Source organism: Rhinichthys klamathensis, unplaced genomic scaffold, assembly GCF_029890125.1.
Source record: "Rhinichthys klamathensis goyatoka isolate OS25496 unplaced genomic scaffold, OSU_Roscu_1.1 h1tg000767l_1, whole genome shotgun sequence".
Lineage (NCBI taxonomy): Eukaryota > Metazoa > Chordata > Actinopteri > Cypriniformes > Leuciscidae > Rhinichthys > Rhinichthys klamathensis.
In genome coordinates, this window is record NW_026607167.1 from 123,871 (window position 1) to 137,125 (window position 13,255).

The 13,255-nt window shown below is 38.8% G+C and overlaps 1 protein-coding gene across 1 annotated transcript; it reads left to right on the plus strand.

Annotated features, from left to right (window-relative positions):
* The first annotated feature begins 205 nt into the window (after positions 1-205).
* On the plus strand, positions 206-11,971 carry LOC130077659 (nucleotidyltransferase MB21D2). The gene is made up of 2 exons (XM_056242963.1): positions 206-497; positions 10,500-11,971. Exons 1-2 carry the CDS (start codon positions 263-265, stop codon positions 11,762-11,764), a joined length of 1,500 nt encoding a protein of 499 aa, XP_056098938.1. The 5' UTR covers positions 206-262; the 3' UTR covers positions 11,765-11,971.
* The last annotated feature ends 1,284 nt before the right edge of the window (positions 11,972-13,255 follow it).

The following is a 13,255-nucleotide window of genomic DNA, read 5'->3' on the forward strand; positions in this document are numbered from 1 at the left end:
AATTAGCCTATTTATTGGCCGATTTGCAGATATTTGGCAGCATTTATTATTTAGCTTTTCGCATTTGCTTTTATGATATTTAACTGACTTATTTTCTGAGGCAATGGGTTTTTACACTTCTTTGTCTAATAAGGAAAAAAAAAAATCTGCGCTCCTCCGCCCGATCGTCCGGTGCGCATCATCATCATCATCACTCACGCCCTCCGGTGCTCGGCCAGTACAGCGCGTGCGCTCCGGTGCGATTCACCGTCTCCTCGCGAACATGGCGGCGCCTGGGCTCTCCAGCCGGGCTGGTTCTGCTGGCAACAGCCCCACCGCCACCCCGAGCAGCACCAAACACGTCCCGAACCCCCCCGAGCTGGACTTCAGGTCCGGTACCAGGATCGAGGAGCTCAACCGACTGATCGGGGAATTCAGCAAACACGAGCAGCGGGAGTATGACGACCAGCGTGCGCTCGAGATCCACACGGCCAAGGACTTCATCTTCTCCATGCTCGGTGAGAAAGAGCAATGCTTCGGGCACTGATACAGTATATATCGAGCCATGCATTAAAAGGGAAAGTGCGATTTTGCTTCTCCACTGCATTTGTTTCTCTTTGTCACGCGCTTCAGTGTTTGTTGAGCAGTGGATGGGTGTGTTTGCAGATTCAACACTCTCATGTTTGCACTGTTATTATTCATATATGCTTCATTTATGACCTGTTTTTCCCCCAAAAATTACAATACTCATCATTTTCATGGCTTTCTTTCTCCTATGGAGATGTTTACCACAATATCCACGCTTTTCTCTTTTTCCTTTCATTGAAAGTGGAAGGTCAGACAATCTTCAGAAATGAAAAAAAATGCACATTTAGATTGAGTGTGTGATGAACAGACTTAAATTCAAGTCGTCATTCACTGAATATCTTCACTTTGAACGAGTAAATAATGACGGGATTTTCATTTTGGGTAAACTATTGCTTTACGCTTGATTATCGTAAAAGAAAAACAACGCAAGACATGGTGAAGTAAAGCAAATGTGAAAACCAAAAAATTATAATAAATGAGTACAAATACAACTCAAATGCAAATTCTGCCAAATCTAATAAATGCATAAAAAAATCACAAAAATGCAAATCCTGCTAAAATTGAATACATTAATAAAAATAAATAAATGTGCAAGCATGCACATTTTTCATATTGTAAATGGTTATGAATTAAAATTAAAATCTTCCACCAGACCAGTAGGGATAAGTAGCACCAAATTAGTAATAATAATAAAAAGAATACCTTTTATTTATAGGCGCATTTTAAGGCACTCAAGGACACCGTACAACATAAAAGTAAAATGCAAAACTATGCAAAAAGATAGACATACAGATCAAACCTAAAATCAAATCACTAAAAGCTATTCTAAACAGAAAGGTTTTAATCTGAGCTTTAAAAGCTGTGTTTATCTTGAGTTGAGTTCTCAGAGGCAGTGAGCAGAAGTGAAGCAGGAGATATCAGTGTTGGCGAGCCACCCAGGAGCCCCAGAGCGATGCAGCTTCTGCTGGCTCTCCGCCTCACGCATGTTCACTCAGCCGTGCGCCCACAGACTGGAGGAAGGTCTGTGGAGAGGATGAAATCAAAACTGACAGTGTGCACTTTTTTTTAAAGGGGTCATGACATGATAAATCAAATTAGCCTTCATCTTTTGTCATATAAGAGGTCTTTATACTATTAAAACATCTTGCACGTTTCAGAGCTTAAAGGCAGGGTAGGTGATTTGTTCCAGAATTATTTATTTTTTTATGTTGGTTGAAAGTCTCTTCACATCCTGATAGTAATCTCACTAAGTGTGTTTACATGTGTGTATATACAGTCAAACCAGAATTTATTCAACATTTCTCACATTATCACAGTTTATTCGCTATAGTTTAAAAAAATGGTTATAAAATATGAGCAGAACTCAGAGTTATTAGATCAGTTGATATTTGACTGGTTTTGTCCGTCCTTCTGTTAGACTCTCACAGATGAATTATGCTGAATATCTGTCAGCTGTTAAATTTAACTACACAATTATATAATACCAGTTTAGCTCAACCAATCACCAAGCAATGCTTCATGTTGTTCAGTCTGTGTGTAAAAAGAGCATTAGCAGTTACAGAAAAAACACTTAAGAAAACATGATCAGGTCAAAGTGTCGGAATCATTTTTGGTCCCAAATTTATTATAGATACTACTGGTAGTCACTGTATGAAGAATTATTGGGTGTAATATGTCACAGTTTACTTTATTTTGCTCTCCTCACTTACATAAATGATCTATAGCAGTGGTTCTCAACCTTTTTTGGGCCAGCGCCCCCTATCCAATATCCAGGTCCCCGACCGCCCCCCACCCCCAAACTAATGAGCGAGCAGGAACGAGTAACAGATGAAATAAGTACAAAATTGTCATTTATTAATACAATCGAACTATACTCCACAGCGATTAATCCAAAAAACAAGCTATAAACTGCATTGAATAGCAATAGCAGTGTTTCTCACAGGATTTTTGGTAAATCTGTGGTGGGTGAACCTCGGGCCTTCTAGGGGGGTTCGGGGGGCAAGCCCCCCGTAAGAAAAATGTGTGCATTTTAATGTTAAATGCATCAATCTGGTGCACTTTGAGAGTTCAAAATTAAAAGCTCCAACCCATATTCAGTGTGCAAATTAAACAAAGAAAAATTCAAACCTCTTTTAGTTGTGTTTGTCTACATTACACTACTACATAATAATAGTTATATTATATTAATCCCATGACATAAATAGCCATATATTATAAAACAAATGCACTGAAAAATAAAGGACAGTCATTAAAGCGGTAATGTTTGCACGTAGGTTTTATTAGCATTTAGGAGAGTATTGCAAGAAGCTGCTTACATTAACCTTACTTAAAAATAAATATACAATCATGATTTTTCATGAAAAATTATGTTAAAATTGTAGGCCTAAAATACCTTGGTATCAGGTATAATTAATACAGTTACAATTAATTTGGTTTGTCGTGATTAATTTGTTTTCATAATCAGTAAAAAGAAAAATCTTCTAACAAGAATAAACACACGAACAATTCAATTATTATTGTGTTATTAATTGTTTTTATATCTTGAAACTAACCTTACCCAAGCAGCGTTTCGCTCTCAGATGTGATGGCGGAATGAATAGCCTACATTACCAAAATGTGATTGCAGAATATATTTAAATATTAATATAATATAAAAATTATCCATCAAATTGTCATTTTCAAATTGAGTTAACAATAATGCCTGACCAGTAAATTACTTGGTGAACAAAGAAAACATTTTGGCATTAGGCATTGGAATTAGTTAATGCCTAAAAAATTTAAAGTTTTACCTTATAAATAGAATTTAGTTTAATTTTGAAATTCGTCGCCGGAGTAAATGGGAACATGATTTATTGAAAATATTTGAAAAAATAGAAGTGTTTCAATACTTAAGTCAATACTTTTTAATGGCATGTCAACTTTCCATTCCTCCGCTGCGTGACTCTAGCCAGCGCTGGATTGTTGTCAGCGCGAAACACATGTTTGAGCGCGTGAATGCAGATTCTAGCCAGCGCTGGATTCTAGTCAGAGCGCTGGTCTATAACTGGAAAAATAATATAGTCGTTGCAAAAGTAACGATACATAGCTTAGGCTACATGTACATTAAACTGGAAGAAGAATCACAACAAGCGTGTCGGTGAGAACACTCATTTAAACAGCATTCACACCCGAACTTGACTGCACATTATATTTTTGACATTATTGATACTGCTTTCAATCGTAATGCAATAGAAATGAACACAAAAAACCTGCTAGTATACTGACGGTGGACTTGCGGTCAGGAGTAGGCTAGAACGGCCGCGGACGAATGATTTTCTTTTTTTTATTTGAGCGCTGCTGACGTTTTCTTTCACGCGCACCATAGGCGTGCGCGCACACACAATATGACATCACAATCTACGCATATGTTTTACAACATAATTTAACATATATGGTCCTAACACTTTTTTAATAGCCCACTTAAAGTGTTTATTACAAATAAATTACTAAATGCTTAAAATGAATCACAGTAAATGAACACAAATTTCCGTTACTCGTGAACGCCACCCATTAACACCTGAACGCCCCCCTTTCAAGACTCTTGCGTCTAACGCCCCCCGTTGTTCTCTGAACGCCCCCGTTGAGAACCACTAATCTATAGTGTCCTGCACACACTAGAAAAAAAAATATCAAAAATTAAATCTGGTGTCTGAATAATTTTTGGTTTGACTGTATATCGTCTGTGGAAGGCGTAGGACTGTGAAATATTCGTCCAATCATTCCATACGATTTCCTACGTATGTATTTGCATACGTCCGCACACCTGCTCGCGCAGACATCACACGTCATCAGCGTGTTTCGTGATATGCAGAATTAGACAGACGTCAGTCACCGAGCACTGCAAACGAAACATCAGTCGCCTTTTACAGTTCCTCCTGAACCAAAACTACAAGTTTATGCTGCGTTCACGTCATATCTACCGTATTTGGGAAGAGACGGAAACCCGTGATGTTAAACTCGGAGCGGTTCGTGACTCGAATTTATGCGTTTCAATGGCAACACTATCGAAATAAAATAAAATATTGAATTCAGGTAAATTGGGACACTTTTTGCCATATAGATTGGGACATTTGTCCCCACTTATCTCATTGTTTATTTGAATTAATTTGTGATTAGGGCATGTTTTTTATTTTATTTTATTTTTTTAACTTTTTTTAGTTTATCAATTATTTTACGTGCATGCTTGCACATCTGTGCATTTTACTAATTTGTGGGAGTGTTTGTTTATTTATTAATTTAAATTAGGGCTGTCAAATGATTAATCATGATTAATCACATCCAAAATAAAAGTTTTTTTTACATAATATATGTGGGTGCACTGTGTATAATTATTTTGTATATATATAAATACACACACATGCATGTATATTTAAGAAAAAAAATATTTATATATAAAATATTTATATTTATATATAATATAAATTATATATAAATCTATATATACAGTATATACATGAAAATATTTCTTAAATATATACAAGCATGTGTGTGTATTTATATATATAAAATAATTATACACAGTGCACCCACATATATTATGTAAAAAAAACCTTTTATTTTGGATGTGATTAATCACGATTAATCATTTGACAGCCCTAATTTAAATACAACTTGTTTAACTGTACTCATTTATTACTTTGGCAAGGGATTGCACATTTGTTTTTATTTTACGATTTTTTCATCTATTAATTTATTTATTTGCAAGATATGCAGATTTGTTTATTTTACTCTCTTTATGGCAGTTTATTTATTAATTTAATAATTTTTTGCATGCTTGAAACGTAATTTTTATTAATTTACCGATAGGCTACTATTTTGTGCAGGGTTTGCGTTTTTTGCTTCCATTTTTTTTATCAATGTAATTAATTTTCAGATCTGTTAATTTTATAAACTTTTGGCAGCGCTTGTTTATTTATTAATTAATAAAAAAAATTCATGCTTGCAACTTTTTTACATTTATTTATAATTTTGGCAGGCTTTTACATTTTTTTTATTAAGTTAATAAATTTGCAGATTTGTCAATTTTATACATTTTTGGCTTCTTTAAATTTTTTTAATCTGCAGCAGTCAGGAAGGTACAGATCAGTACTCTTGTTTATGTTTATTATTATTGTAATGTTATGTTCTTTGGGACATGAGGTAGTTTTACTCTTTTGTTTGCTCTGGCTGTACCCGTTTATGTGTTTTGAAGGAGGGCGTGGCTTTGGAGACGCTCTGAAGGGAAGGTTGGATCTCATTCTATCCAAGCTAACTTGCTATTGCTAGCCGCAAAAATTGCCTACACTACCTTTAAAACATCCACTTCATTATAAGCAGAGTATTTATTTAATCAAGCTCCAAAAACATGTCGTTTTGATATTGCGGGATCTGTGACGTCATGCAAATACATTTGCATATAACATCGACGAATAGTTATAGATCATCGCACCATAGGCCCCGCCCACTTGTGACATAGGCCCCGCCCACTGGCGTTCAATCGCTTAATGGCTGACATTTGCCTACACTGGATGTGAGCGTCACGTCAAAAGCAAACAGAAGCCATTATAATCACTGGCGCTGTCTACACCGAGACAGTATACAGATGTGTGTTCAGTTTCTGACATCACACTCTTGAGTCTGTCAACAACAGGACAAATGGAAGAGTGAAAGAGCGATCATCCAGTTGAAACCGCTGGTTTGAGTCTCTCTACAGACTTCAGAAGGATCCCAGTGTCAAAAACAAGTGGATGGTTTATTTTAATGGTGTCCCGAATCACGTCTGAGGATTATATGTTTGTTCGAAGCATTTTTTTTTATAAACGAGGCACAGTGTAGTTGGCAGATGAAGCAGCGACTGTATTACATTTGTCTGTAAATGACAGTTTTATATGGATAATGCTTTCAATAGTGAGTGCTCCTTGACACTGTTTCCTTTGCAATGACATTAGCCAATTATAAGAGTGGATATTTACTGACAAGCCTTAAAGGAGAACTCCGGCGCAAAATGAACCTTTGGTCTAATAAAACATTGGTACCTAGTCAACCGTTCTCTGAGATTTGTTTTCATGATAATCGAATGTAAAGAGTTTTATCTCTAAAAACTGTTTAGCGTATAACGCTAGTAATGGGGGCATTTAATAAGTAGAAAAGAAATCGCTAGTTTATACCACTAACAAGGCTCAAAAATAGCCCCACACGAACACAGTAACATAATGAGGGTCCCTACATGCAAAACGAAGCATTGAGAACTTTGTAAGTGTACAGACCGTTTATTAAGAAGATAAAGATAAAGACAGTCCACTTCGTGTATACAGACAGGAGCCATCTTTGGAAAACAGTCTCGACTAGTCAAACCACGAACGACGTGCTAAGTGAGCTGAACTGTATGAAGTTCAGTGAACTTCTGAACTGTATGAATGGCGTTCGTGGTTTGATTAGTCGAGTCTGTTTTCCAAAGATGGCTCCTGTCTGTATGTCACGAAGTGGACTGTCTTTATCTTTATCTTCTTATTAAACGGTCTGTACACTTACAAAGTTCTCAATGCTTCGTTTTGCATGTAGGGACCCTCATTATGTTACTGTGTTCGTGTGGGGCTATTTTGAGTCTTGTTAGTGGTATAAACTAGCGATTTATTTTTACTTAATAGATGCCCCCATTACTAGCGTTATACGCTAAACAGTTTTTAGAGATAAAACTCTTTACATTCGATTATCATGAAAACAAGTCTCAGAGAACGGTTGACTAGGTACCAATGTTTTATTAGACCAAAGATTCATTTTGCGCCGGAGTTCTCCTTTAAAGGAGCCACGCCTTAAAAACAGATAATTTCCGACAGTTAATAATAATTTTTCCATATTTTTTTTTTTTGTGTGCAAAATTGTAAGTGAACCTCAAAGAACATATTAAAATAATAATAAAAAAAGATGTCATGACCCCTTCAAATCACATTTGCATGTTTAGCTGAGTTTACTGCACTTGTATTGGTAGTGGAAAACGTGATAAAATGAATGGCTAAATGTGTATTGCTGACTGTGGCCTCACCGGAGGAGTGTGACAGATGTGCAGGGCCCAAAATAAACACACTCATGCAGAGTCACTAACTTGTTTTCGTTTTTCTGAGATTCTCTAGAGTTGCTTCTGCTGCCGACGGCAGATTGAATGCCCCCGAGTCACTCGCGGGTTCATGAGGTTGAGCTCAGGTGTGACGTCATCTGACACCGGGGATTATTTTCTTTAGGAGTGTGTTTCTAGCATCTGGTCGGGAATGTTCATTGTGTTTGTGTTGGAATAGTTTTTATTGCGTTTGCTCTGTTGATCTTGTTATTAAAGATTAACCTTTTTTATTATGAAGTTTGTTCCATTAGGCAACGCCATTCGTTCCCTCTAATGCTGCGCTCACGTCTCGTCAGAATTACTGTAATTGCAACATAACTGTTTACAGCACAGAAACTATTAGTTGCTCATAATGCCAAAGTGCATCCATGTGCAAAACCTTTATCACTACTCTAAAAGTTACTTTTGTGATGATCTTTGCATTAAGTTAAATGTAATTAATATAATTAATTAGACTTATTTTGTTATTTATTATGTTAGTGGCACAAAAATTACACTGATTGAATGCAGATTTAATTCGCCTCCAAAATATTGAACAAAGAAAGCGCCCAAGAAACATCAGCTATAATAAAATTAGATTTTAAACTGCAGTGTATTATCTAAAGTCCCTGCCATTTTTGTACCATATTTTTATATGATATCACAACGATGTGGAAGAAGTAAAGGTTTCCATCAAACTTCCAACTTGTACTATATCAGAAACTATTTCAGACATTATTATTATTATTATTTTATTTGTAGAAAAAAAGACAAAAGGGACAATACATATTAATGAACATTTTTCACAAATGTAAATATGCCAGATTATAGCCATAGGCTAATTTCCATCTGCAGACCCCTAAGCAGGTAGATGTTACACATAAATACATACAGACACTATGCACGGGCTATATACAGAGAAGCAAGGACAGTAACAGTGATCACAACATATTAGGACAAGCCATATTACACTGACCCTTTTTACACAACCCATGCTACACTAACTCCTATTACACAACCCATATCACACTAATACTTCTATCCCCTTTATATTTATAAAACACTAACTCTATTTTACATCTGATATATAAACTTATGATTACTAAACATGCTCACATATTTGTGTGTCCCTCAACCATACTTTTAAACGACTCCTAAAAATAGGAAAACTTGTGCTTTCCCTCACTGATTGAGGAATACTATTCCAGGAGCTCACCCCCTGATATGATAGAGCGTTCTGTGAAAAGGCGGTCCGCCTAAACGCCAAGTCACAGTCACCTCTCATAGTTTTAGGTTTTAGGTTTACTAAAAAACATTGATACGGTCTTTTTAACATTAAGACACAAGCATGAATCAATCAGCCATTTTTGCAAATCATTTAAAGCAAATGAAAGCTGATGGGATGCATCATCAGCACTTTTGGCATGTGTAAAAATTACCGTATCATCAGCATACATAATCGTGTCGACATTTTTGCACACATTAGGCAAATTATTCACATACAGTGAAAATAGCAGAGGTCCTAAAATTGATCCCTGTGGAACACCCTGTGTATATTGAAGATAGGGTGACTGACATCGTTTTCACAAACATTTATGTTTGCCTGTACAATTTGACAATCAGAAAACGAATGACATAAAGGCCCTGTCCCAAATAACACACTTCATGTGCACTTGCAGTGTTGTGGACTTAAAATGGCCACCGTGTATGTTTGTCCGTTAAGTCCACAAAACCATAGGTGTCCCATTTGTCATTTTAGGTTTTAGAAGGGTGCGCGCAAGGCCGATATGCTCCCTTACTAAAGCGAGCTCCGCAGAAGACTTCTTCCCGACCAGTCAAAGTGGCGTTACATCACGAAATTGCGAACTCAATTCGCCTACTTATACTACACCCAAAAGTATGTACTCTTTTTATGAAGAAAAAGTAGATACTTTTAAGTGTGTAGCAAAAGAGTACACAAGCTTTGGGACAAACTATCACGTCATACAATTGCGTCTTTAACGGTTGCTCTCTGTCGCATCCTATCACTGTAAACTGGCCTGTCAATCATCTTGTCACTGTAAACTGGCCTGTCAATCATCCTATCACTGTAAACTGGCCTGTCAATCATCTTGTCACTGTAAACTGGCCTGTCAATCATCTTGTCACTGTAAACTGGCCTGTCAATCATCCTATCACTGTAAACTGGCCTGTCAATCATCTTGTCACTGTAAACTGGCCTGTCAATCATCTTGTTAAAGATAAAATCCTCCACATTTCATTTAATTTCATTCCCTACTGTATCGCAGAGAAATGCAAAAGCACGTTAATTTTGCATTCGCGGGTCTTTCATGCAGAGACTCTCCTCGTATTCATGCGTAATGATGCATTTAAAAGTTAATGGACAAACGGATCGTTTTAAAAAAGTCTACATTATTGCAGATGAAATATAACACGGATAACATAAAAAAAAATGTAGGTTCAACTTTAATTATTAGTCACTCAAACCTTCATCTAAACCTCTCGCCGTCGGTCGCGCACATCTGCCATTTTTTGTAGTTTTTTTTAACACGTTTTACTCGTGTTTGTAGTTCTTCCTCCAAAGCGCAATGGGTTATATTAGCTGTTATAGTGAGTACGGATCCACACTTCGAAAATCCACTGGAAATAGTAGATAATCCGGGAACTTCTGGCATACTCTTGGACTCTGGACACTTATTTTAATCTCACACACTGTTTAGGATGGATAGTATGGACATTGAGATGCAGGGTAGGGTTCCATTTGCGACAGGGCCAAAAACAACATGTGTCCCTCTCTAATGATGTCATTTCCTGTTTTCAGGCATGGTGCAGAAGTTGGACCAGAAGCTTCCAGTTGCCAATGAGTACCTGCTGTTGTCCGGCGGGGTGAGGGAGGGTGTGGTTGACATGGATCTGGACGAATTGACGGTGTACGCGAGGGGAACGGATTACGACATGGACTTCACGTTGCTGGTTCCCGCGCTCAAACTCCACGACCGAAACCAGCCGGTCACGTTGGACATGCGTCACTCGGCGCTCTGCCACTCCTGGCTCAGCCTGCGACTGTTTGACGAGGTAACCATAAACAAGTGGAAGGACTGTTGCACTGTGGTCGACCACGTTAACGGCGCAACCAACTACTTTTTCTCGCCCACGCTGGTGGCCGATTGGTTCTACGAATCCATTAGTTTGGTTTTGGCGGAGATTCAGAAGAAGCCGCAGCGTGGCGTTCCTCGGGTCGAGAAAGTCGAGCGCAACTCAACGGTGATCTCCATCATCTTGGGCGTCGGAGGCAGTCGGATGCTATACGACGTGGTACCGGTGGTTTCGTTCAAGGGTTGGCCCGCGGTGGCCCAAAGCTGGCTGATGGAAAACCATTTTTGGGATGGGAAAATCACTGAGGAGGAAGTGATAAGTGGGTTTTATTTGCTGCCCGCGTGCTCTTCTACAGGCCAGAAGGAAAACGAATGGCGTTTGTCGTTTGCGCGCAGCGAGGTGCAGCTGAAGAAGTGCATTTCCACGAGTCTGATGCAGGCGTACCAAGCTTGTAAAGCTCTGATTATTAAGCTGCTGTCCCGACCCAAAGCCATCAGCCCGTACCACCTGCGCTCGCTAATGCTTTGGTCCTGCGATCGCCTGCCGCACACGTACCTGGCGCAGGAAGACTATGCCGCGCACTTCTTGCTAGGTTTGATCGACGACTTGCAGCATTGCTTGGTTAATAAGACCTGCCCTAATTACTTCATCCCTCAATGCAACATGCTAGAGCACCTCAGCGACGACACGGCTATGCTACATGCGCGCAAGTTATCGTCTGTACGCTCCGACCCAGTGGAGCACTTGCGGAGCGCAATCGAACACGCTAAAGCCGCCTCGCGGCTAACGCTTGAGCTTCAATGGCGCGGCGGAAGCTCGAACCTGCCGTCGCCGCTGTCGGACCCGGGAGGCGATCAGCAACCGGACGACCGGCTCGCGAAGAAACTCCAGCAACTGGTCACAGAGAATCCTGGGAAGTCCATCTCCGTCTTCATCAACCCGGACGACGTCACACGACCTCACTTTCGCATTGATGATAAGTTCTTCTGAAGCCACGCCCACTGATCTGATTGGACGTTGACTGCAGATGACCTCACTTTCGCATCGGTGACATTCTTCTGAAGCCACGCCCACTGATCTGATTGGACGTTTACTGCAGATGACCTCACTTTCGCATCGGTGACATTCTTCTGAAGCCACACCCAAAAATCTGATTGGCTGCGGACTGCAGACAACGTCATGCAACCTCACCCTCGCATAGATGATAAATACATCTGAAGCCACACCCACTGATCTGATTGGGTGCTGACTGCAGATGACCACTTTCACATCGGTGACATTCTTCTGAAGCCACGCCCACAAATCTGATTGATCACTGTTTGCAGACAACCTCACTTTTGCATTGGTGAGATTCTTCTGAAGCCACACCCACTTATCTGATTGGACGCTGACTGCAGATGAAGGTGACAAATTCTTCTGAAGCCACACCCACCAATCTGATTGGCTGCTGAGTGCAGACAACGTCATGCAACCCCACCCTCGCATAGATAAATTAATCTGAAGCCACGCCCTCTGATCTGATTGGACGCTGCCTACAGATGACATCACACACCTTTGCATCGATGACAAATTCTTCTAAAGCCACACCCCTTGATCTGATTGGACGGTGACTGCTTTATGTTAATGAGTTCCGGAAGCAGAAAGCTGTGTGTTTTGCACAGAGATGTTAAACGCTTCAGACACTAAATATGATGTTAAAAAAAGGACATGATCCTGTTTCACTGCTGCCAGTTGAAGTCGTGTTCACATATCTGTTCCTCCCCGTTACAGACGCACAGTTTTTACGGGAAGAGAGTGAGAGAGAGAGAGAACGGGAGATTTATGGAAGGATGTGGGGGGAGGACGGTTTGTGCATGGCTCATGTGGAAAACAGGAAACCCATAACTCCACTCAGAAGTGCAATTAGACTTAATGTGTTTATACGCTTTACTTGTAAGTACACTGTAACATTATACTGTACACACACTATTTTAGACACCATCGTTTTCACAAACACACTGGCTGAACTTTTTCTCTCACAAACTGCACACTTAAGACTCCAAATAAAAATGCACAGAAAACACACACACTCCCTGTGATGATGGATGTTTGTTTCTTTTAAAGCAATGGGTGAATCTCATGAAAACATTTTACAACTCCAAAAATATTAGCATTTTTATTTTGCATGAAGAAAATAAAGCTTATTTTAGAAGATGGTTTTCATTTATGATATTTAAACGCATTTTAAACCCCTTTTTATTCTTGTTAGATTCTCATTACTGTAATACAGTGATTTAAAAAAAATCATACTTCAAATAATATCAGGATATTTTGCATTGCATTAATTAGAGTTGGTTTCATGAGATTCACCTCTTAAAAAATACCTTTTTTTTATATACATATGCTGCTAAATATGATGGGTGCATTAATATTTTTTGTTTTTGTAAATTTTTTAGTATTTTGATCATTTGTGTTGTAACTGTGTACATACTGCTGTAATTA